Source organism: Sapajus apella, unplaced genomic scaffold, assembly GCF_009761245.1.
Source record: "Sapajus apella isolate SASKATOON/1434 unplaced genomic scaffold, GSC_monkey_1.0 scaffold37, whole genome shotgun sequence".
Classification (NCBI taxonomy): Eukaryota; Metazoa; Chordata; class Mammalia; order Primates; family Cebidae; genus Sapajus; species Sapajus apella.
This window is the reverse complement of record NW_022436977.1, coordinates 21451325-21478125: the sequence shown is the minus strand read 5'-3', so window position 1 is coordinate 21478125 and position 26801 is coordinate 21451325. Positions and strand designations below refer to the sequence as shown.

Here is a 26801-nt window from a genome sequence, read left to right as displayed (position 1 = left end):
CACATTTTTCAGACCTCTCCCCACTGCAGCTTTCACTCAAAAACTAAGTAAAAACACAGAAATAAATGCAATGTACAGATTTAATTTAAGGTTAAAGAGAGCTGTTTCTTTGCAATCACCCTGAGGAACCAGGCACCCCATAGTCCCAGTCTTACACTCAGACCTCAGGAGAATGAACTTTACCCTCCACATGGGTTTGCTCTAGCAGATGCCCACAGAACACAAATGGGGAAGACTGCAGGGCATTCAGACCTGACTGACGTGGATGGCTATAACAGGCTAAAACGACAGAGCTCTAGTCCCAAGTTTGTCATTATTGTGGACAAAAGAAACCAATTATTTAACCTGTCCAAACCTATTTCCTCATCCATAAAATAGGTAAAATCCATCTCTCATCTGCCTCACAGGATTGTTTTCAGGAACCACTCACTGAGAGGAATTTTGTGAAAACAGTCTATAATCACAGCACATAGAGTCATTTCTATGACCAAGATGCTACTTGCCTTGCCTCTACACATGGCAAGGGGACCACCAACTCTTAAGTGACTAGAAAAGAAAGAAGTATGCATGTGTCACAGCTCCCAGGGCTTCCCAAGGCCTTACCCTCCTCTTCTTCACTGCTTCCTGTAGGACCATCTGGCAGTTTGGAGCGGCTGGCCAACTTGTCACTGGTTGTGGCCATGGTAAGGAGAAACGCATAGCCCAGAAACAAGGTCTTGTTGAGAGGCAAAGGCCCTCTCTGCTCTTCCAGGGCAGAGGGTTCACCAGTGTTGTCTCCACTCTCACAGGGGCTCATAAACTCTCCTGCCCCCACTGCACCTGGGAAGGACAGGGGCACAGTTACTAAAAGGATACACACCACTGCCTGAGCAAAAGACTTAGCACCAAAAGACCCCAGCACCAAGTATGACCTGATGGGTAGGCAATGTACTGATGAACTTATCTGAGCCAGAAACCAAAGACCATTCCAATGGCCAACCATTCTAAATGGCCGACAACCTAGGATGAAATTTACAACAGATAAATTTACATATTTAAATTTTACACAGTTGTAATAATGTATATACAGTGTTTTTATAAATGAAAATTAACGAAGTTTTATCATACAGCCACACCAAATACTTCTGAGGACATCTGAAGAAAGAGGTGGTTCTAACAGAAAGAGTAGGTGAGAGAGAAAAATGTTTGGAAATCTTCAGCCCACTTTCTCTGCCCCGTGCTCTGATTTCCCCAGGGTATGATATATTTTGAGGCAGCCTTTGGAAAAAAACAAAAACAAAAACAAAAACACTTTTTTTATTACCAAGAAATGTCCCTTGTAGATAGATGCTCCCACCCCATTGCTGACCTTTACCAGAATGGTGCAGAGAATACTTGGTAACAAAGTGTTTTTACACATAGATCGTGCCACATCTAAACGGCCTGCCTCAACTGACTTAGTTTTTCAACACCTGGGTAGGTAAGTGACCCAGCCAGCCAGAACACCCATGCCAAGAGTGCCCCGATAAGTCTTTGAGGAAAAAAAACAGATACCTGACCTGGAGAAGCTGAATCGTAGGTTCATTAGGAGGCTAAGATGACAGACAGGTCATGCATGCCTCCCTAAAATAAAACCAGTAGCAAGAAAACAGTCTCAGAGGCAATATGTTATATATGAACAAGGCTAGAAACAGAAGGGAAGACCACCAAAGTTTGAATACTGGCTTACTTTGTCACCTTGGGAAAGTTAGCCAGCTTTTCTGTGCCTCAGATTCTTCAACTGGAAAAACTCATTCTAGCACCTATACTTCATAGGGATTATATATGAAGTAATTATGTGTGAAGCACTTAACGCCATGCTTCATACAGTAAATATTCAATAAAGGTTATTGTTGTTTTTAAATACCCCAAAACACAGGAGCAGTTGAGTAGATAAGGCGATGACACAATTCAATACATAGGAAACAAAAGGAGTTCTGGTGCCAGGACAATGTAACCATCAATGGATTTTCATCAGGTTTCTAGCCTAAGAAAGTTCCAAAAGGGAACAGACTGATTTTACCTTTGTAATATCCTGAACCCCATAGCAGCTGGGCATGAGTTACAGTAGGGACTCAATGAACAACAGATGGAATTAACTCCTTTCTTAATTATTGAACACTAGGGACTGAAAAGGGGTTGTTTCAGGGATAATGAGGAGAGGGGAGAGCACACTGAGATAGGACCTTTTTTTCTCTTTTTTTGACAGTCTCACTCTGCCACCCAGGATGGAATGGAGTGCCGTGGCATAATCTCAACTGACTGCAACCTCTGCTTCCCAGGTTCAAGTGATTCTCCTGCCTCAACCTCCCAAGCAGCTGGGACTACAGGCATGCCCCACCATGCCCAGCTGATTTTTTTGTATTTTTAGTAGAGATGGGGTTTCGCCATATTGGTCAGGCTTGTCTCGAACTCCTGAACTCAACTGATCCCCCAACATTGGCCTCCCAAAGTGCTGGGACTACAGGTGTGAGCCACCACGCCCGGCCACGACCTTTCAATAGTCTGAGAAAGCTAGAGGGCTCAAGCATACGAGAGAGGGTAGCAGAATTTCCAGGAAGAAGATGGTGCAGGCAAAGAGATATTACACCTATTTTGAATCTGCTTTAATTTCAATACTTCTGCTTTCCTTCCTAGAACCCACAAAGTAGTGAAAGAATGGTTGTGATCAAGTCCTGGACTTCCTTTTTTTTTGAGACAGAGTTTCACTCTTGTTGCCCAGGCTGGAGTACAATGGTGCAATCTCAGCTCATCGCAACCTCTACCTCCCAGGTTCAAGTTATTCTCCCGCCTCAGCCTCCCCAGAAGCTGGGATTACAGGCGCCCACCACCACGCTCAGCTAATTCTAGTCTTCTATCTACCTGCACTGGAGTCTACAGAGGATGAGTGAGGAGGTATGCAGTCAGCTGTCCCTGAATATCACCTGTGGGCTTGGGCAGGACCCCAACTTTGTAACAGGACAGAAGGGCCATTGCCAAATATTAAGCTCCATCTTTCCACCAGCTGACCCTGCATTCTGCCATGGTTTAATGGAGAATGAGGCAAAAAGGAGCACTTACCAGGTTTTACAGTGGCAGACTTGCGACCTCTCTTGGCAGGGGACCGTTCCTCTTCAGAAGTGTTAAGTTTTCTTTTGCCTGAGAGAGCTCCCATGGAGGCACGGGGACTTTCTGTGATCTTTCGGGTAGGGGTTGTACTGCTGCTACTGGAGGCAGTAGGGGTGGCTGGGGAGCTGATGTTACTGCGCCGTTTCCGCTTCCCTTCCACCAAATTGTCTATGGCAGGATAAGCCAAAGGTTGGTCAAATTCTATGGTATGAGACCCGGAACTCCAAGAAGCTGGGCAGACCCTGATTCAGACACCACAGTGTTCTTTCCCCCCACTTCCCATGAGGCCAAGAAGCTTCTTTTTAAGGCCATATTTTTTCAGTCTTTGCCATGAATGAATGTGTTTAGTCCCCTAAGAACTGAGGAGGCCAGCAAAACTCCAAGGACTTTCTGTGTGGTACTAAGAAATAGATAAGGCAGTAGCTCTAGAAAATGACAGCTCATCATCATCTGATAAGCCACACATAGGAATAACATAAGTTAGGGAAACATTACTGACCAGTCCAGAAATTACTCCTCCCACTGTAAGCAGAACAGAAGCCCAAAAACAGCTGTTCAGGAAACAAAGGTCTTACCTAAGCTGATATCTGCTGCCTTTGTGAGAGGTGTTACTGCCTCATAGGGGCCAAGCCCATACTGCTCTCTCAGTCTGTTTCCTTGCTCCAAGGACAGAATGACAGCCATTCGCTTATACCACTTTCTTTGGCCTTCTTTTTCAATGCTGTAGTACAATTCCCCAGATTCCTTCCTATGTCCTTTCACCACTCCTGGGGCGGGAGGCAGAAAACATAAAAGCAGCTTGCTGTGGTCTTAGGCTCCTTAGCACCCTCTCACAAGGGTTCTGCAAAGCAGGCCTGAGTTAGTTAGGGAATTTAGAGATCCAACAGTGGACTGAAGTTAGGACTTAAAGAAATTTCAGCTGTCAATCCCAAACAATAGCAACACTTAAGATATATGTAGCTACTACACTGGGATTAGGACAAGGCAAGTTTCTTGACAGAATGTAGCCTTTAGTTATAAAATAAAGCTTCCCAAAGACAGCCATTATGGCTTGCTGGTGGTTCAAATGATTTCCATGAAGTAAAAATGGCATGTGGTTTCCTAACAATTCCATTATAACTTCTAAACCTTTCCTTCTTGGTTCCCTGGGAGGCTGAGTTGTAAGTCTTAAGTTAAGCTGTAGGTGAAAAATGGCATCATTCTAAGAGAGACGGTATATGTGTGTTTTTTGTCTGTGTATGTAGCAAAATTAGAGATAGCAAAGAAAAGAAAAAAAACAGATCCTGCCTCTCCTACCTAATCTTCCTATTATCTGCTTTCCTGCTCTTGCTCTGATTCAGAACCTGACGATAAGGCCTTTATGTTAGAAGGAACAAAATGTAGGATATAAAATGAAACTAAGCTAGAATTCAGGAGACCTGAGCCTAGGCCTAATTCTGCTGCCACCAAGCTGTGTGATCGTGGTCAAGACCTATTACTAATCCTGTGAAAAAGAACACTTCTTCCTCTCTATCAATGAATAAACAATTTAAAGCACACACACATGCTACAGCTATAGATACACATACATACCCCCACCCCCACACACATATACTATACAAAAACAAGGCATTACTATGAATATTTTTTCATTCCTATAAACAGAAGTGTCCAATTTCTTCTCACCCATTAGCCTGTGCTCAAATGAAGAGCTAAAAGAAACCCAGAGCCTACCCCACACAAGGAAAAGAATACAGAGAAAGCAAGCCTTGGTTCTCTCTCTAGCCTGTGGAATCACTCCCTTTTTCCTTATTTTTTCATCTCCTAGCTTAAATGTCTATCACCAAAACTAAATCACAAAGAATCCCTCAAAATCACAAAGCAGCCCAAGGCCAACAAAATATTTCATACTAATGAAGAGCTACTAGAACTAGAAGCAGTCTAGTGTTGACATTAGCAAACAGCCTCAAGAAATGGGACATAGAATCCCCACACCTTGTTGCCACAGTTCACTCCTGTTACAGAACTCTCTCTTTAAAAGGGCAAATATGAACCCCTAAGAGTAGCTTTACCCTGGAAGAAGAATGAATGCATCTGATACATTCAAACTATGAGTCGCAGTAAAAGACCCAAATCCATGTGCTACTCCTAACTGATTCCACATACAGCTAACAATGTTAGCTAGAACTAGAAGGTGAAGTGGCCCATTTAATAATCAACAAAGGGGCAAACAGCAACTACTCAGAGGATTCCAAATACAAGAAAGCCTGGAGGGACTCCAACAGAAAGCCATTTTTCGGGCCTGTCGTGGTGGCTCACACCTGCAATACCAGCACTTTAGGAGGCTGAGGCAGGTGGATTGCTTGAGGTCAGGAGTTCAAGACCAGCCTGACCAACATGGTGAAACCCTGTCTCTACTAAAAATACAAAAATTAGCCAGGCATACTGGTGGGCACCTGTAATCCCAGCTACTTGGGAGGCTAAGGCAGAAGAAACACTTGAACTCCTGAGGCAGAAGTTGCAGTGAGCCCAGATTGCACCATTACACTCCAGCCTGCGCAACCAAGCAAGGCTCTGTCTCAAAAAAAAAAAAAAAGAAAGAAAAAGAAAGCCATTTTTTGGCCAGGCGCAGTGGCTCACATCTGTAATCTCAGCACTTTGGGAGGCCGAAGCAGGCAGATAAGTTGAGGTTGGGAGCTGAAGACCAGCCTGGCCAACATGGCGAAACCCCGTCTCTACTAAAAATACAAAAAAATTAGCTAGGCATGGTGGCGCGTATCCGTAGTCCCAGCTACTCGGGAGGTTGAGGCAGAAGAATCACTTGAACCTGGGAGGCAGAGGTTGCAGTGAACTGGGATCGTGCCACTGCACTCTAGCCTGGCAGGCAGAGTAAAACTGTGTCTTGGAACAAAAAAAAAAAAGCCAGGTTTTCCCCTTATATCCTAATCCATGTTCAGAAAGTCCACAGAAGGATGTTTTTAAATGACAAACTCAACACAAATAGGTATCTTCAAATTATTTCATAGAAAGGAGACAACACATTCAAAGAACCAGCACATGAAGCAGTAACAACAAACATAAACCTCTCACCATCACCAATACTACCTACTTCAAAAATGAAAAGGCACCGTTTTTCAAACCAGAGAATAAGTGGTAGATACGCAGGCATGCAGACACAGCACTGAAAACTTCCCCCTAAACAAAAGTATCTCAATATATCTGCCATACTCACCTACTGGGTTCCAATCAAAGCACGTAGTTAAGTTTTAAAAAAGAAGAGGGCATGGAAAAACACTAACTTTAAAGTGGAGAATGCCGGGCACGGTGGCTTACACCTGCAATCCCAGCACTTTGGGAGGCCAAGGCGGGTAGATCACCTGAGCTCAGGAGTTCAAGACCAGCCTTGCCAATATGGCAAAGGCCTATCTCTACTAAAAATACCAAAATTATCCAGGTGTGGTGGGGCACACCTGTAATCCCAGCTACCTGGGAGGCTGAGGCAGGAGAATCACAGGTACTGGAAAGCTGGAGGCTGCAGTGAGCCGAGATTGCACCACTGCACTGTAGCCTGGGCAACAGAGTGAGTGACACTGTCGCAAAAGAAGAGTGGAGAAATGTGGCAAATACCTTAACCAGTGACAAAGATTAACAGCATCAGTGATGTCATGTCGATATATCATCATCACCACAAACCTTCCCAGGTCCTTATATAATAACATGAGAAGGGCATTTCACTCTGTGGCATATCTTTCTAAGAGACAGGGTCTCAGTCTGTTGTCCAGGCTGGAGTACAGTGGCATGATCATAGCTCACTGCAGCCTTGAACTCCTGAGCTTAAGCAATCCATCTGCCTCATCCTTCTGAGTAGCTAGGACTACAGGCGTGTACCTCCATGCCCAGCTACTTTATGCTCCTTCCTTTTTTTCTGGAGAGACAGGGTCTCACTATGTTTCAGGCTGGTCTCCAACTCCTGACCTCAAGTGATCCCCCTGCTTTGGCCTCCCAAAGTGCTGGAAGTACACGCGTGAGCTACCACACCAAGCCATCTCTGTGGCACTCTTTTTTTAAAATATCCCGTAACTCCAATCTAATGAGAAAACATTAGACAAACCCGAACTGAGGGGCAATTCTATAAAATACCTGCCCAGGATGCCCCAAAATTGTCAAGGTCATGAAAAACAAAATACTGAGATACTGCCACAAATCAGAGAAGACCAAAGGATATGTGATGACTAAATGCAATGCTGGATGCTGGAAGAGAAAAAGGACATTATGGAAAAGCTAGTGAAATCCAAATAAAGTCTAAAGTTGTGTTAACAGTAATGAACCAGGGTTGATTTTTTAGTTTTGACAAATGTTCCATGCTAACATCAGATGTCAACAATAGAGAGCACTGGACGAGGGGTATACGGGAACTCTCTGTACTAGCAGTACTCTGTACTTTGTAAATTTGCTATAAATCATCTAAAATATTCCAAAATAAGTTTATCAAAAACAAATGAACAAACCAAAAAACCAGTGGCAAGAGTGACCAGTCTTGTACAAATAAAATTTCTGACTTTGGGGACCCCAGAAAAGTACGAAGTAATGTCTTGATAATTACTAACAGAGTATTGCCCCAAGGCACAAAACAATCTCTACAAACTCTGCCTGTCATTACCTGCACTGAAATACTCATCCTCCGAGAGGGCTGTGACTTCAGTGTCCAGCGGGATGGGGTCACATAAGAGAATGTCTTTGCCCAACACATCACACTCGTACCCATCATCAAAGAGCAATTTATACTTCCCAGCTCCAACATCTCGTGTGATCTTCCCAGAGTAAAAATAGCCATTGGAGGACCACTTGGCTACAACACGGAGCCCTACAAAGCTGTTCCCTGGAGAGGAGGCATCTAAGCCATCAGAAGGGCCAGCAGCAGCCTGGAAAGGAATTTCTGGAGAGTCGCTACGACGCAAAGCACCAGCACCCATGTCTGTTCGTCTGGTAGAGTCTGGCACTCGGGGTGTGACACGGCTGAAGGATTTATCATCTGGTGACAAGTTAGGTGAAATGTCCTCTATGCCCATGGGGCCAGGCACAGCGGTTTCTCTATAGAGAGATAAAGGATAGGAGAAGCCAGTGAGAACAAGAACACAGAAGTACCTATCTACGAATTTTCCCACTCCTTTGTCCATCAGTCTCTTCAGCCCATTCTTTGAAAACCCCATCACAGGCACAAGCCTGGTCTCTCTGTGGCCTCACTCTGATCCCTGATGACTCCCCAGTCAGTATGAGCCCCTCTTCTCCCTCCTGACACCCCACAAACTCTCTACTCCCCTCTCTTCTCTCTATTCCCTTTTTTTCTGAACAAGTAATAGACTAAGTATATCTCACACTACCCAGGTACCTGGTTCCAGTGGTCCGAGAAGGTGGGCGGCCCCTTCGCCCGCGCCCACGAGGTGTCACTGGAGCCTTCCCTCCCTGTCTGATGCCAAGGCCTGCATCACCATCCTCCTCACACACTGGCGTCCCTGTCTGACTGACCCCTTTTCTAGGACTAGAGAATGAAGACAAGTTAGTCTGATAGCACCTGCTACTGAATCTTTTCTTCACAAAGTCTCCCCTTGGCCCTTAGACTACATGACAGGCCTACACGTGCTAAGCCTTTGGGGCAGCAGGAAGCTGGTTCACACACCCACCACCAAAATCTCAGCCAGGGAATGGGGAGTGTGGGATAACAAGTAAAGAACATTCTCCTCCATGTAAGTCTATTCCCTCTGACAAAGCTTCCTACTGCTGCAGTAACAGCACGCCCGTTTTTGCTATGACTTCTCCTCTACTTTAGGCTCTGGACACCTGCAAAGAGTAACAAAAAGCTAGGGAACGCATTAAGTTGGGGCTACTATCCCAAACTTCCTATACTCCCAAGTAAATCTTGTAAAGGCTGTGGTGGAAACATGTGCCCAGCATTCCCGAAGTCCCCTCCCCTGTTATCTACCTTTTCTCAGGGGCTTCTTAGCCAATGAAATCTACCTCCCACAGGGCTCCACCCTACTTCCATGCAAACCCAAGATAGGAAGGGGACACATAGTGAGGCGGGGGACTTGATTTATCTTGAATGGAGGATGGGGGATTTCCCATTACTCCCCTTTTCCTGTGATATTAAAATGTCAGCAAACCCTGCCCCTGCTGTGGCTCTCTCTGGAGACCCTGTCTGCACCTCAGTTTTCCTGGGCCTCCTCGGGAGCTGGGTAAGGCAAAATCTGCGGGTTCTGTCCCGCTGGTTTTCCCTTTGAGTGGTCCGGCTCCTCTCCCTGAGCTGCCACTGCTGTGCATAGCTGAGAGACTTGTCCCACTTGATGTGCGGTGTAAGCTGGATGCCTTGGAGGAGAAGGAGCTGATATCCCCCAGGTCACCTGAGGAGCCCCCAGTCTGTGAAGGGGAAACTTCAGTTTCACACTCCTGACACTCTACAATTGGCTCTTCAGTCTCCTGCAAGGAAAAAATAGATACAGAAGCTAAAAGATGCCACAATAACACAATGCTAATATGATAGTTGGAAAATCCTACAAATGGCACAAAATTATAATTCAAAAAGGTTGAGAATCAGGAGGAGACTTTCTGGAATAATGGGAATGTTCTGTATCTGTTCTGAGTAGCAATTACATAAAATTTTCAAAAGCCACTGAACTGAACATTTAGGATCTGTTCTTTTTTTCTCTCTACCCCAGGTGATTCTGGTAAGAATTGTTCATTCTAATGGGGCTATATTGTATCTCAATAAAATATAAAATAAAGATGGCACTATATTGGTAAGAAAGAGTTTATCTTTTTATTAGATAAGTTCACAACCAAGATCACAACCTCTGGCTACCAGCAAGGATTCTAACCCAGAAGACAGAGGTAATGTCTTATCTGAGAGAAGATGGGGGCGGGGGGAGTAGACAGGTGAGGGGGGGCAGTAGAAAGGTGAGAGGAGAAAATGATGGTCAGGAGCCCTTCTAGGTACTTCATTAACAGTGGACAGCATTACATGTTTTGACAGTTATTTGACATTACCTTTCAATAACTGATCAAGGCAATAGAAAAGTATATGCAAAAATAGGCTAAAAGGGGTCAAGTGTGGTGGCTCACGCCTGTAATCCCAGCACTTTGGGAGGCCAAGGCGGAAGGACTGCTTGAGTCCAGGAGTTTGAGACCACCCCAGGCAACACAGTGAGAACCAGTCTCTATAAAAAATAAAAATATCAGCCAGGTGTTGGAGTGCGTGCCTGTAGTCCCCGCTACTGGGAGGCTGAGGTGGGAGGATCACTTGAGCTTGGAAGTCAAGGCTGCAGTGAGCCGTGATCAAGCCACTGCACTCCTAGGCAATAGTACCAGACCCTGTCTCAAAAAAAAAAAAAAAAAAAAAAAAAAAGGCTAAAATAGTATTACCATTTGGAAAAATGAAGGCCAAAAAGGTTATAAGTATCTACAGACCACAAGAAAGTCAAACTGGCTTTATCTCAGATGCTTACTTTAATGAATTGGTAGTAGCTGCCTGGTGCTCAGTTTTAATAAGCCTTCTGAGGCTAAATCCCAGACTCAGTGGGGAAAAATTCTAAGACCAATCAGCAATATCCACTATTGACACAGCATAGAGAAATTATAGCATGAGTATAACACATCTACCTTCCTAGTCTAGAATGTTCATGCAATATTATGTTAATTGCCAGAGAGAATATGGAGACATATAAGATAGACCCTTCCCTCACAGAGTTTAGAATCCCTTTTGGGAGGCCAGGCACAGAGGCTCACACCTGTAATCCCAGCACTTTGGGAGGCAGAGGCAAGTGGATCACTTGAGGTCAGGAGTTCAAGACCAGTCTGGCCATCGTGGTAAAACCACATATCTACTAAAAAAATTTAAAAAAACAGGCATGGTGGTGCACTCCTGTAGTCCCAGCTACTTGAGAGGCTGAGGCAAGAGAATCACTTGTAAACCTGGGAGGCAGAGTTTGCAGTGAGCTGAGATCATGCCACACTGCAATCCAGTCTGGACAAGACTCCATCTCAAAAAAAAAAAAAAAAAAAGAATCCCCATGGGGAGACAGAATATAATGACAAACATACAGACACATTTAGATAACACTATAAAATGATTAAATAATTATCTCTGATCCCTTTCTTCACGAAAATCTCTCCCCCTTTAAAATCCATAAAATCGTTTTTTCTTTCTTTTAGTCTACCTCTTTGTCTACTTCTACTTATGCTTCTTTGAGTTCCTCCTTCTCTGCATGTTCCTTTAAAATCAGTATTTCCCAGGACTCTGATTTTATTCCTTTTCTCATTCTCACACACTTTCCCTGGTCAGTCTCACCACACTCATCCTTACCTATCTACCAAGAATACAATGATGATTCAGCTCACACAAATTTCTACTAAAGCCTTCCCCTTTGATTTACCACAAACACCTGAAATTCAACAGTTCCAAAACAATCTATGATCCTCTCTCCACTTCTCTTCCTTCAATGAATGAATCCTAGACATCCCCAGTACATCTCACATTTCCTAAAGCTCTTTCTAGCAGACGCTGGTTTCTTTCAGCCAAACCTCCATTCAAGAATTCTGAGATGAGATACCTCCTTGCTCGCCACTGCCATTTACAGATCATTTCTATTTCCCCACCTCCTCTCCTTCAAAACCACTATTTGCCATTTTCTTAAAACTATCCTCGCCCCTTCCCTAGTTGTTTCACCCTCTCTCATGCATGAACACCTTAGCTTCATTGCCTCTCTACCTTCCCCATTCCTACTTCTGTCATCATTCTCAGTGGCCTATTTTAACTTGATATACTTCTGTTTCCACATCTGCAAAATGAGAATAATAACTGCATCTACTTCATATCATAGGTGTAAGGATTAAATAAGTTAATTCAATAAAGTGCTTAGAATAATGCCTGGTACACAGTATGTGCTCAATAAATATTAAGTCACTATCATTATTTTATTTAATTATGGTAGTGTTTCCCAAACTATCTTCCATAGGGAAATAACAGGTATTACTTTAAAAAATGCTAATGATCATATAAGTTTGCAAAGTGCTGGGTTAAACAGAATAAAATAGGTATCCTAACTAGAGGACTTCTTGGAACCTTTAATATGGTAATATGTGAATTTCCATGTTAGTGGGGACAGGGATTAATGGCATGCTATGGTTTGAATATCTGTCCTCTCCAAAACACATGTTAAAACTTAATACCCAATGTAACAGTATCAAGAAGTAGGACCTTTAAGAAGTGACTGAGTCATAAGGGCTCTGCCCTCATGAATGGATTAGTCCATTCATGAACTACGAATTATGAGCTAATGGATTAATGAGTTATCACAGGAGTGCATTAGTGATCATGAGAGTGGGTCTGTTATAAAAACTATTTTGGTTCTCTTTTGTAAGCCTCCTGGCAATGTGATACTCTGTGTTGCCTCGGGACTCTTCAGAGTCCCCTCCAGAAAGCCCTCACCAGATGTAGCCCCTTGACCTTGGGCTTCCCAGCCTCCTACACTGTTAAAAAATAAATTTCTTTTATTTATAAACTATCCAGTCTCAGGTGTTTCATTATAGCAACAGAAGACAGACAGCATTTGGTGTTTTTCAAACTTATTCATGACCATGGAATCTTTTCCCTCCATCAAACTATCTAAGAGGCCTGCTGTTTCCAGAAATATACTTTAGAAAGCACCATATAAAATATTAAATGGGCCTGGCACGGTAACTCATGACTGTAATCCCATCACTTTGGAAGGCCAAGATAGGAAGACTGTTTGACCAAAGAGTTCAAGATCAGTCTGGGCAACATAGTGAAACCCCATCTCCACAAAAAATACAAAAATTAGCAGGTGTGGTGGTGAGTACCTATGGTCCCAGCTACTCAGAAGGCTGAGGTGGGAGACACCCTTGAGCCCAGGAGGCCAAGGCTACAGTGAGCTGTGACAGCACCACTGCACTCCAGCCCAGGCAAAAGAGCAAGACCCTATCTCCAAACATAAAAATAAAAAATACAATTAAAAATAAATAAATTAAAAATGAATAAAAATAAAAATAAGAAATACATTTTAAGAAAGAAAGTAATAAGTTTAACACTAAATGTAGTGTGCTAGACACAGACTTTAATATGGACTATAAAAGTTACAAAAATTTTCATGAAAAGCAAATGCTTTTCATAATGTCTCCAAAATAGTAATAACATGAACAAAAATGTTTTTAAAACATTTTAAAAATGAAAATAAAGCAGTATTTTAAAAAAAAATATTTCTGGGATTTGGAATACACAAATAAAGAAAAAAAACAGGCTGGGCACAGTGGCTCAAGCCTGTAATCCCAGCACTTTAGGAGGCCGAGGCAGATCACTTGAGGTCAGGAGTTCAAGACCAGCCTGGCCAACATGGTGAAATCCCATTTCTGCTACAAATACAAAAATTACCTGGGCGTGGCGGCATATGCCTATAATCCCAGCTGAGAGGAGGCTAAGGCAGGACAATCACTTGAATCCAGGAGACAGAGGTTGCAGTAGGCCAAGATTAGGCCACTGAGCAACAGAGCAAGACTCTGTCTCAAAAAAAAAAAAAAAAAAAAAAAAAGGAATAAAAAACAATTTCTCAAATGAGGGCCTATAAAACCAATGAAATCTGAATAATCTCTGTATAGTAAAACAAACAACAAACAATTCCTCAAACCAACCTCAAATGTTATCTGACATGAGGGCCACAAGTCTGCTGAATAACAGCAATTATACATTCTATTTAATACTATATACCAGAGTTTAACTCTCCCTGAGTACAACCTCCTACATGGGCAGCAGACAGAATTAAAGTAAAGTATCTGGGTAAAGGAAGAATATCCGTGCCTTGCCAGGTGCAGTGGCTCATACCTGTAATCCCGACACTTTGGGAGGTGAGGCGGGTGGATCATGAAGTCAGGAGTTTAGGACAAGCCTGGCCAATATGGTGAAACCCCATCTCTACTAAAAATACAAAAATGGCGGGGCATGGTGGCTCACACCTGTAATCCCAGCACTTTGGGAAGCCAAGGTGGGCAGATCACAAGGTCAAGAGATCGACACCAGCCTGGCCAACATGGCGAAACCCTGTCTCTACTAAAATACAAAAATTAGCTGGGCATGGTGGCACGCGCCTGTAGTCGCAGCTAGTTGGGAGGCTGACGCAGGAGAATTGCTTGAACCCAGGAGACAGAGGTTGCAGTGAGCCAAGATCACGCCACTGCACTCCAGCCTAGTGCAGTGACAGAGCCTGGTGACAGAGCAAGACTCTGTCTCAAAAAAAAAAAAAAAAAAATTAGCCAGGTGCAATGGCGGGTGCCTGTAATACCAGATACTCAGGAGGTTGAGGCAGGAGAATCGCTTGAACCCAGGAGGCAGAAGTTGCAATGAGCTAAGACTGCACCATTGTACTCTAGCCTGGGTGACAAAGCAAGACTCCATCTCAAAAAAAGAAAAAAAAGGCCAGGTGCGGTGGCTCACACCTGTAATCACAGCACTTTGGAAGGCCAAGGTGGGCGGATCACAAGGTTAGGAGATCAAGACCATCCTGGCCAACATGGTGAAAACCCATGTCTACCAAAAATACAATTAGCTGGGCATCGTGGTGCATGCCTGTGATCCCAGCTACTCAGTAGGCTAAGGCGGAGAATCACTTGAACCTCGGAGGCAGAGGTTGCAGTGGGCCAAAACTGCGCCACTGCACTCCAGCCTGGCAACAAAGTGAGACTTTGTCTCAAAAGAAGAAAGAAAATAGCTGTGCCTCCTCTTACTAATTAGTAAAATGATTCCAGATCTTAACGTATACCAACAAAGGTCCCAAATCTTTAATTCTAGAAAAATCTGCCTAATCTCTCTCATTATTAGATGTAAACAAAGTCAGCATATTATGCCATTCAATATAACAAATAGTCACTAAATGCCAATATTGTGTTGACATTTGTAATGAGTCTATAATGAATCTCACTAAAAAATAAAGGTACATTTCTTACTAACAGGTCCATGAACGCAAACAGTGACAAAGAAAGAACAGAATGAGTAGACATGAAAATATGTGAGGAAACACAGGTAGATAAACAGAGTGCTCTAAACTTCATTTGAGATTCTAAGGATTTAAATACATACAATCTTTATACATGAGAGAGATTTACGGAGATTAAGATCTATTCTTTACAGAAAAGGAAAGCATGATGGGACTTGTCAAATAACTAACTAATGGTCAAACAGCAAACCCACAGTTGGAGAAAGCTTTAGAAAGCAGGAACTCTAATTTCTAACCCTGTTTCTCTACCTCTGCTAATAATACGATGTTAACAAAGTGTTGCACAAGAAAAGGGGATGCGGTAAAGAGTCGAGATAATTTTTCAGTAGAAAGAAATGTGGGGCCAGGGGCAGTGGCTCAAGCCTATAATCCTAGCATTTTGGGAAGCCAAAGGTGAAGGATCGCTTGAGCACAGGGGTACAAGACCAGCCTGGGCAACACAGTGAGACCTTGTCCCTCCAAAAAATAAACAAAACTAGCCAGGCATGATGGTTTGTGCCTGTGGAACCAACTACAAGGGAAGCTGAGGCAGGAGGATCACTTGAGCAGCCTGCAGTGAGATCACAGCCTGCAGTGAGACAAAATCACGCCACTGCACTTTAGTTTGGGGGAAGGAAGGGAGGGAGGGAAGAGAGGAAGGAGGGAGGGAGGGAGGGAGGGATTAACTTGCCACACAGACTCACAGTATATATTACCTCAGTTACTTTTCTTTCTACTTCTGTTCCATCCACATAATACACATCTGTAATGACACGAGTGACAAGTGTGCGTACTTCCCGGATTGTTCTCATGTGACGATGCAAGACATGGCCATGTGGAGGCTGAGGCATATCAAACTCTTCTTCTCCCTGTGACAGAAGACACAGAACATAAGCAAAGGTCTCACTGCAAGCTGGCAAAATCACAACCAAATGCTTTATGATGAAAATTGTTTCGAGAGTCCATGAATCTAGTGTGACAGAATCTTCCAACTGTTTTGTTTTAACCACCTATAAATAAGACCAGGGATGGATCAGCTGTATAACCAGAGGCTAAGAAAAGTTTGTATGAGCATCACCTAAAATGACCTATTTCTGTCTAAATCAAACTCATTACATCTAGTACTTATATCTACAAACATTTACACGAACCTTTGAGCCCTAGAAGTTCATTATTTTTAATTAAATTATATTTCTTCTACTTTTGATGCTACCTTGCAAATTAGCAAACAAGTTTACAGTTTACATTTGCAATAGCTGTTTAGAGAAAAGGCAGGCACTCTTTAATCCTTTACATAAAACCATAATGATTTATCTGTTAATCTCAGTTTATCTGTTTTTCCTGTATTAAAGCGAAAACCACAGTTTATTACCTAAAACAATATACACTGATCTCTCCTAGAATTAAATAAAAATTATTTTGGCTGGGCGTGGTGGCTCACGCCTGTAATCCCAGCACTTTGGGAGGCCAAGGTGGGCGGATCACAACGTCAGGAGTTCAAGACCAGCCTGGCCAATACGGTGAAACCCCGTCTCTACTAAAAATGCAAAAAATTAGCTGGGTGTGGTGGCAGGTGCCTGTAATCCCAGCTACCTGGGAGGCTGAGGCAGGAGAATTGCTTGAACCCAGGAGGTGGAGGTTGCAATGAGCCAAGATCATGCCACTGCACTCCAGCCTGGGCGACAGAGCAAGACTCCATTTCAAAAACAAACAAAAAAAAGAAAAAATATAAAATATTTCATCTACTCCAAGGAACAGATTATGGCTAAAAAGTTGAGCTAGTGTCCAGAAATGGAAAAAATTGCAAATTAAGATTTTATAACTAGTTCTACTATAAGAATAACACAGGGCTAAATAAGACCCTACATTTTTATTATAACTATTAAATAATATTACTTAGGGGGACAGCACTTCTTTCACTCAAAAAACATTAAGCAAATATTTATCTAACAACTTAAGGGTGCCAGGTACTACAGTAGACAAATCACTGCTGGAAAGTTCAGGACAAGTATAATTGATGCAATACTTCTGATGAACTTCAAATGCACTATTTCTGATTTATAAAAACACAACAAACTAATAACTACTGCTATTCAAAAGAACAACTGATTTAACTAATATAGCATCCAGATTCATTGTTTCTTGTTCATAATTTTCTATTTACAGGCAGCCTGAGTTCATGCTTTAGTTAGATCTGGGTAATTTTTAAAAGATAACTTCTTAGCAAATTACATCTTAAAGCCATATGTACCACCTCTAGTCATTAGTTAGTTTGGGGCTTTCAGTCTTTATGACCTAGGACCTTCCTGTGGCTGATAAAAAGCGCTAGAATTTCAGTCTTGTATTTCTGAAAAAATAAATGTTTTCTAATAACAACTATATCACATTTTCCCCTCCCTCTTACATCCCATCGGCTCTGTAATTCGGAAAAGAAAATGCACACTTCTGTCTCTCACCTTATCTCCCCTATGGTAGGATGATTTTACTTTCAGCATTCAATATCAAAGTAGCCAAAAATGCAATAATGGTAATTCTGCATTTTTTTCTGACATGTGGTAGTAATTTACCAAAAGCTTTCAATAATTGATCTGAATAATCCCCACTCCAATCTCAACTTGGAAACGGGCAGAGGTGAAATATTTACTAAAATGGAGATATAAAAATTATGTGAATAGTTATAAATAATATCAAAGGCATGGAACGCTACTCATCCAATTCTTTAAAATACTTCTACATACAGCTGGGTGTGGTGGCTCACGCCTGTAATCCCACCACTTTGGGAGGCCCAGGCAGGTAGATCACAAGGTCAGGCTTTTGAGACCAACCTGGCCAACAAGGTGAAACCCCATCTCCACTAAAGATACAAAAAATTAGCCAGACATGGTGGCATGCACCTGTAATCCCAGCTACTCAGGGGACTGAGGCAGGAGAATCACCTGAACCTGGGAGGTGGAGGTTGCAGTGAGCCGAGGTCGCACCACTGCACTCCAGCCTGGGCAATAGGGCGAGACTGTCTCAAAAAAAAAAAAAAAAAAAAAAAAGAAATTCTTCTACATATACAACTGTGTCTTAAGAATGGTTAAAGCACAGGTCTGTCCCACCTCAATCATCAGGATGCCCACCCATGAGAATTATGACAGCCTGAATTTCCTTCCTACACACACAATATGACTATTCCCCCACTAAAGAGAAAGTCAGTCTAAAAGGTTTCAGTGCTTTACATATCCCTTGAAATGCAGCCAAGAAGCTACCCTGCACACTTCTCTCTCACTTCAAGAGAGAGACTTAAGCGTGTCTGACAGAATAAAAAGCAAAGGTAAAGGGGACAGATAAAAAGAAAGCTATGCTTCCTCTCTTCAAATAGTCTTCTGAAAAGAGGTGTCTGTAAAATAAATAAATTGATGATCATATCACCATTAAGGGAAGGAAACAAAATGAAAATAAAACCATACTTTCCTTTCATAGGAAACCTGGTTTCATGTCCATTTTGACATACAAATGAAAATTTCAGGAGTGTCAAAGTAGGCCGCTTATGCTTTTCTACTAGCACTGGCCTACGTCCTGCCTACACTTGAAGGGGATTTTTAAAAAGCACTGACACCTGGAAAACTTGCATATAGCCTTTCTCATTTGCTCTCTCTTCAAAAGATGGCACACCAATTTCAATTTCTGTTATTCCACGCATCATCTATACATTTTTATTATGGTAAAATCTGTATAACATAAAATTTGCCATTGTGTTTGAGCACAATGCTCATATGCCTCAGGTGTTCAATAAATAAAAACTGTATTTTGTTTTTATAAAACAAACAACTTGGACAATCAGAATGAGTGGTACATCGATAGTGAAGATTTCCTAAATAGATCCCAAATGAAGATAATCTACCACAACAACTGAAAAGGCAATTTGACCACTACATTATCTCCTTTACCTGAGGGAGAAATGTGCCAAAACCCCCAGTGGATACCTGAAACTGCAGATAATACCGAACCCTATACACTATGTTTCTTCCTATACATACAGACATATTTATAAATCAAGCACAGATAGAGATTAATAATAATGAAATAAACTTTAATAATACACTGTTCATAATTTCATGGATAGATATGTTCTTACCATACATTTTAGTAACTTCAGCATATGATTTTTTTTTCTTTCCTTATTAAGACCTTTTACCTTTTCACTTAGAGGAAGCACTTTACGACTTTTCTGGCATATTCAGATTGTCAACATCACTACTCTCAAACTTTGGGGAAAAAGTAAAACAAGGGTTACTTGAAGCAAGCACTGCAATAGCATGATAGTTGATCTGATAACCACAATGGCTACTAAGTCATTAACAGGCAGGGAGCATATACAGCATGGATATGCTGGAAAAAGGGAGCATTCATATCCTCGCCAGAACTAAGAGGGACAGCACTTGATTTTAACACATTACTCAGAACAGCACACAATTTAAAACTTATTATTTCTATAATTTTACATTTAATATTTTTGGACTGCAACTGACCACGGGCAACTAAAACCACAGAAAAAGAAACCAGTGATAAGCGGAGACTACTGTTAACTAGTAACTTCCAAATTTTCTCTGCCATAGATCCTACTCTGCCACTCAATGAAATGTTGTGAACTTCTACATATTTATTAACACATACATTTCTACCACTTATTTTTATCTACTCAATTTTTTTTTTTTAAGACAAAGTCTCATTATGTTGCCCAGGATAGTCTCAAACTCCTGGGCTCAAGTAATCCCCCCACGTGGGCCTCCGAAAGTGCAGGGATTACAGGCGTGTGCCACCACGTACAGCCAACTACTTAATTTCTACTAGTACCCATACTTCCCTACTCTGTTCCCTGGAACCTGATATTCTTCCAGCCTCACTTTCATCAGCCCTAATCCTTTTCCTCCCATTAGCTTGTAGTCTAGCCTCTCTTCTGCAGTTCAGTCACCTGGGGACTTTTCCCTATCTCTCTCTCTCTATTCCTGTTACTGTTCTTTCTGTTTCAAATACTGAAATACACTATTCTTGGTGCTGCTTCTTTCCCCGTTACTTTCTACTCTCTAAATTCCGAGAACCATGATGAAATAGACTTAAGGGAGAGAAAATTAGATCTGATGGTTAGAGGGGAAGATAAAAAACGATGGAGAAGGAAAAGAGTGAATGTAGAAGAATATTACAGGACCCAAGCTGATATCTGGCTTTCTTCTCCACTAAAGACCTACCTGAAAAACTCTAGCAATATTACATTTTCCCTCAAAGACTACTGACTATCGCTACCCACAATATCACTACCAGATCTGATCTGTAGCTTGGAAAAGTTGTTTTTGTCTTTTAACTGTTGTTATATACAAAACTGTCAAGAACTGTCATTAGGTAGACATGCCACAACTTAAAGTCTCTGAGAATCCTGAAAGTCAACAACAGGGCCTCTGATGCACCCTAGTATGTATGTTCTCTCACCTGGCTATGGAGCGACTCTGTATCATCCCCAGGAGCACTGACTGGTTTCTCACCACTCCCCCTCTCAGTCTGAACTGTGGCATCTTGCTTTCCGAAGTTCTGGTCTACTGTACTGGTCCCCTGCTCACACACAATCTTTATAGTCTGGGTTGCTGCTGAAACAGTTTCTGGAACCCTCAGGGAACACTCCATGGTTTGGATTCCTATGTTATTTTGGCTAGGCCTTTCAATCAAGGCCTTACTAGGATTTTCCTGATTAGTATTCTGTCCTTCCTTCTGGTCTTCTAGCACATCCGTCACCATTGCTTCTCCTTGAGGACTGGATGGCCCTTGTATGACCACCTTCCGGGAAGCAGGAGAAACAAGGTCCTTGACAGGACTAATGGGCTTCATAGGCTGTTGACTCTGCCTCATTGTATGGTCACTCTCCAATTTTTCTTTCTCCTCTTCTCCTTGAGAACTTGGAAAGTGGAGCAAATTCCCCCTGAAAATGCAACATAGAAAGAAGCCATGTCAATTAAGTAAGTGCATGTGTGAACATGTGTATGTGTGTGTGTGTGTATGTATGTGTGTGCATGTGTGTGTAGTGGAAAGGGGGAGCCATATTTTGACAATATGAAAAGTGTAAAGAAGGGAGAAATTAAGGTAGTTATCACCTTGGGAGTCCTCTCATAATTTCACCCCTGTAAGAAATGTAACGGTAGATAGAACAATTCCCACATGATGATAAAATAGTCATAAAATTTCTTCCCATTACTAGCTATGAACTCTGAAACTTGATGCAGGAAAATGAAGTAAACAAAAAGATGTAAACCAATTACTGAAGTCACAGACAATGAAGGACAACTTAGGGATCTATTTTGAAAACAGGTCAATTAAGTCAAGATGTCTCATCTGGCTTTGTGAATGGTTCTAACATTCCTTAACTGATTCCTAGCATTCTAGATACTGTTTATCCCCTCCTGACCAATATTTTTAGGAAAGGAAATCTGATTTATAAAGAATAAAGTTGTAGGTAGATTCTAGTTTTGTCAGCTATACTGATGTATCTACAACTAAACATCTCAGAATGAATTGGTTTCTCAAAGACAGTTATCAAGATATAACCCATTTCCCACTTGGGTATCAGTGATTTGTTTCTTTATTCCACAAGCATTTGCTGAATGTCTTCTACAAACCACATACCATGATTTCTGAAGTGATTAGGAGCTTTCTTAAATGTCCCTAACAATTCTCCAGAATAAAAAGGTCCAGGCTAACTGCAAGTCAACAGAAATTGGACACTGATGTCTTAACCATCTTTATATGTAAAACACCTAACTCACAGCTTAATATAAAATAGATGCTTAATACATATACTTTGAACAGAATAATGAATGTTCTCTGAATCAATCAATTGCAAAACCTACTCACAGATTAAATCAACATAATGCAGTTTTAGGCTCCATTACATGTAGAATAGCCAGAATAAAGATCAAAGGAATCCATTCTGAACTGACCATGCTAAAGACCACATATGGAATATCTGTTTCAGTTCTAGCCATGACAGTTTACAAGGCATAAACTGTAGATAAACACACAGAAGGTAACATGTAGGATGCTAAGGGGCCTAGAAACCATGTCATATGTTGATTTAAGTACGTGGCCAGAAAAAGATACAGTTGGGGCTGTCTCCTACTTGAGAGAAGCTCTTATCCTTAGGATCTCAGCTTGCTTAGGTCAACAGAGTAAAGGAAGCAGGAAGTGCTCTTCAGGGATTGCTCTGCTCTAGATCTTGAAGGAAAAGGAAAAAAGAAGTTTCTGAGGTTTCTATACTGTTTAGCTCAACTACCAGAACAGGACCTCACAGAGGGATTTAGAATAGATTTCTAGCCAAGAAGAGCTTAGCATACATTTGGTTGTTACAGTTTATGTCCTATCTCTCAGGAACCTCAACTGAATGAGAATATATGGTTCAATGAAGAAGAACATGACCACCAGGAGACATCTACCATGAGTAGCAGTTACCTCTTGTGAGGTTTATAAGTGGTCATATATGTAAGATATTGAGCACAGCAGCTGCTTCAATATTAGATGCATAAGACAAAGCAATTAAAGAGACTCAGTCACCTTCAATATCAACTGAATATTCATATTTGAATCTTTAAGACATCTAACATATCAATGGCTGAGCAAGAAGGAAAGGATTCAAAGGCCAGAAGAGCCAGGACTGGATTTTAGGAATTCAATTATTGGTGCTTCCCATCCTAAACAAGCTTATAAATTTTATCTCATGCTACAGACTAAATATCTATGTCCCCTTCACCCCAAGACTCATATATTAAATCCAAACTCCCAAGGTGATGGTATTAAGAGGAAAAGACTTCATGAATAGGGTCAGTGCCCTTATAAAAGAGACCTCACAGAACTCCCTTGCCCCCAACTGCCATGTGAGAACAGCTGTCTATGAACCAGGAATCAAGCCCTCACCAGATGCCAAATCTGCCAGTGCTTTGATCTAGAACTTTTCAGCCTTCAGAAATGTGAGAAATAAATTCTGCTGTTTATAAGCCACCTAGGCTATGGAAGTTTGTTGTAGCAGCCCAAAAAGACTAAGACACCTCAGAAGCTGTTTATTCAGGTTAGAATATCTGAATGGAATTTTATTTCTACAGTAATCCAATAAATTATAAGAAGTCATACCTCTCCCTCTCCATTAGTTCCAGCTATGCAATTCTACTATAGTCACTATATGTCAGACATAGAAACTAATACTAAGAGAGTAAATTTTAGGCTGGGCACAGTGGCTCTTGCCTGCAATGCCAGCACTTTGGGAGGCTGAGGCAGGTGGATCACCTGAGACCAGAAGTTCAAGACCAGGCTGGCCAACATGGTGAAACTCTCTATCTACTAAAAATGCAAAAATTAGCTGGGCATGGTGGCACGCCTGTAATTTTAGCTACTTAGGAGGCTGAGGCACAAGAATTGCTTGAGCCAGGGAGACAGAGGTTGCAGTGAGCCAAGATCATCCCACTGCACTCCAGCCTGGGCAACAGAACGAGATTCCATTTAAAAAAAAAAAAAAAATCCTGAAAAGTAAATTTTAGCAGAAAAAAGCATGGATAAAGTTAATCCAAACTGAGGCCAGGCACAGTGGCTCATGCCAGTAGCAGCACTTTGAGAAGCCAAGACGGGTGGATCACCTGAGATCAGTAGTTCAAGACCTGCCTGGCCAACATGGCAAAACCCTGTCTCTACTAAAAATACAAAAAAATTAGCCAGGTGTGGTGGCATATACCTGTAGTCCCAGCTACTTGGGAGGCTGAGGCAGGAATCCCTTACATCCAGGAAGGAGAGGTTACAGTGAGCCGAGATCGCCCCACTGCACTTCCAGCCTGCATGACAGAGCAAGATTCCATCTCAAAAAAAAAAAAAAAAAATTAAATTGAAATAGAGAAGAATAAATCTCCATATTTAACAAATGTCTAACTATTCTATTCTGAGTGTAGCTCTGTTTATGAAGCATCTGGAATCAAATCCAGCTAAAATCCCACGTCTTTGCTCCACCAAAGTTAAACAATGTCACCAACATTTTGGCACCTCTATTTTAAAATACTTAAAAAAAAAAAAAAAAAGCAAGGCAATACAATGACATCAATAAATTTACTAATAGCTGGGCCATTACTATACCACTTTTTAAATCACATGATTTCCTTACCATCAGGATCATTTGATGTCCAAGAATATCAACAAGCACACACTTAGTCAGAATGCCCATTTAAAGCAGACATCTTTCTTTTAAATACTTCCTTCAATAACGAACATAGAAACGTAGAAAGTATGCTGTTACTTTTTTTTTTTTTGAGACAGTCTTGCTCTGCTGCCCCGACTGTAGTGCAGTAGCACCATCTTGGCTCACTACCACCACCACCTCCAGAGTTCAAGTGATTCTGGTATCTCAGCCTCCAGAGTAGCTAGGGACTACAAGCAAGGACCACCCCACCTGGCTATTTTTTGTATTTTTAGTAGAGACAGGGTTTCACCTTGTTGGTCAGGCTGGTCACTAACTCCTGGACTGAAGTGATCCTCCTGCCTCAGCCTCCCAAAATGCTTGGATTATAGGTGTGAGCCACCCTGTCTGGCCTTTTCTGTTGAGACACAGTTGCCCAGGCTGGAGTGCAATGGCACGATCTCAGTTCAACGCAACCTCTGCCTTCCAGGTTCAAGTGATTCTCCTGCCTCGGCCTCCCGAGTAGCTGGGATTACAGGCATGCACCACCACGCCTGGCTAATTTTGTATTTTTAGTAGAGACAGCATTTTTCCATGTTGGTCAGGCTGGTCTCAAACTCCCAACCTCAACTGATCTGCCCACCTTGGCCTCCCAAAGTGCTGGGATTACAGACGTAAGCCACCATGCCTAGCCTTTTTTTTAAAAAAAAAACAAGGTCTGGCTCTGTTGCCCAGGCTGGAATGCAGTGGCACGATCTCGGCTCACTGTAACCTCCATCTCCTGGGCCCAAGCCATCCTCCCACCTCAGCATCCCAAGTAGCTGGGACTACAGGCATGCACTGCCACACCTGGCTAATTTTTGTACTTTTTTTTGAGAAGGAGTTTTGCTCTGTTGCCCAGTCTGGAGCGTAATGACGTGATCTTTGCTCACTACAACCTCCACCTCCTGGGTTCAAGTGATTCTCCTGCCTCAGCCTCCCAAGCAGCTGGGATTATGGGGACCCGCCACCACGTCCATCTAATTTTTTATATTTTTTAGTAGAGATGGTGTTTCACCATGTTGGCGAGGTTGGTCTTGAACTCCTGACCTCAGGTGATCCTCCCACCTTGGCCTCCCAAAGTGCTGGGATTACAGGTGTGAGCCACTGCGCCCGGCTAATTTTTGTACTTTTTGTAGAGACGAGGTTTTACCATGATGCCCAGGCTGGTCTCAAACTCCTGAGCTCAGGCAATCCACCCACCTCAGTCTACCAAAGTGCTGGGATTACAGGTGTGAGCTACCACGCCCAGCCAAATCATGCTACTAATATGACTATTAGTGATACACCTACTGACAAAACATTATCACATTGCCTAATTATGAAATCACTGAATTTTAGAGGTAAAAGATATTTCACTTCGTAATGAAAATACAGGTTCAATTCCACTGCCATTACTTATCTCTCTACACTAAACATAAGAATCATGTATTCCATACAAGATACTCTTTATTCTTTATTTTTTTGAGACAGGATCTCACTCTGTCCCCCAGGCTGAAGTGCTGTGGCGCAACCACAGCTCACTGCAGCCTCAACCTCCCAGGTTCAAACGATCAACCCACTTCAGTCTTCCAAGTAGCTGGGACCACAAGTGCATGCCACCACATCCAGCGATTTTTTTTCCCTTCGGCAGAAACAGGGTCTCACTTTCTCTGCACATTTGTTACCAAAATGCTAATTAAAAAAAAAAAAGAAAAGAAATAGGGTCTTACTATGTCACCCAGGTTCATCTCAAACTCCTAGCCTCGAGGAATCCTCATGCTTTGGCCTCCAAGTGCTGGGATTATAGGCAGGCGCCACTGTGACCAGTCACCTCCTTAATTACTTAAACAGAGAAAAAAGACCTGTAACTCAAAACTTTTCCTGCCTCAGAACTGTTCTAAGAGATTATGGAGTAAAGAAATTATGGGGCTAAGCACAGTGGCTCACACTTGTAATCCCAGCACTTTGAGAAGACAAGGCGGGAGGATCACCTGAGCCCAGGAGTTTGAGACCAGCCTGGGCAACATAGTAAGTGCTGGGATTACAAAAAGTTAAAAAAAAAAAAATTAGCCAGACATGGTGGCACATGCCTATAGTCCTAGTTACCCAGGGGGCTGAGGCAGGACTGCTTGAGCCTAGGCATTTGAGGCTGCAGTAAGCTACTACTACACCACTGCACTTCGGCCTGGGTTACAGAGTGACACCCTGTCTCTAAAAAGAAAAAGAAATTACAGAAAAATTAATTCCATTAAATCTTAAAAACTTTAAATTTGGGATGCTAAACATCTCATATTTTGCTCTGTGAGAAGCTAAAGGGAAATAAAAAGTCTGTTAAAAGTAAACATGATTTTCAAAATAAAAACTAATCTGAGAAATATAGAATTACATCAATTATTTTCATAGGCAGGGCACAGTGGCTTCCATTTGTATTCCCAACACTTTTGGATGTCAAGGTGGGAAGA

General features: G+C 42.1%; 1 protein-coding gene across 7 annotated transcripts in view; it reads right to left on the bottom strand.

Moving 5' to 3' along the window:
• TP53BP1 (tumor protein p53 binding protein 1) overlaps positions 1 to 26801 on the bottom strand; it is a 108879-nt gene that overhangs the window by 5190 nt on the left and 76888 nt on the right. For all 7 annotated transcript variants that reach the window (XM_032297694.1, XM_032297692.1, XM_032297693.1 and 4 more), the window contains 8 exons: positions 20610 to 21093; positions 15857 to 16009; positions 9308 to 9579; positions 8495 to 8644; positions 7766 to 8196; positions 3702 to 3893; positions 3079 to 3294; positions 604 to 819 (listed from right to left, as the gene is read on the bottom strand). In XM_032297694.1, the coding sequence (XP_032153585.1) occupies positions 604 to 819; positions 3079 to 3294; positions 3702 to 3893; positions 7766 to 8196; positions 8495 to 8644; positions 9308 to 9579; positions 15857 to 16009; positions 20610 to 21093 (2114 nt within the window). The remainder of the gene's footprint in view (positions 1 to 603; positions 820 to 3078; positions 3295 to 3701; positions 3894 to 7765; positions 8197 to 8494; positions 8645 to 9307; positions 9580 to 15856; positions 16010 to 20609; positions 21094 to 26801) is intronic.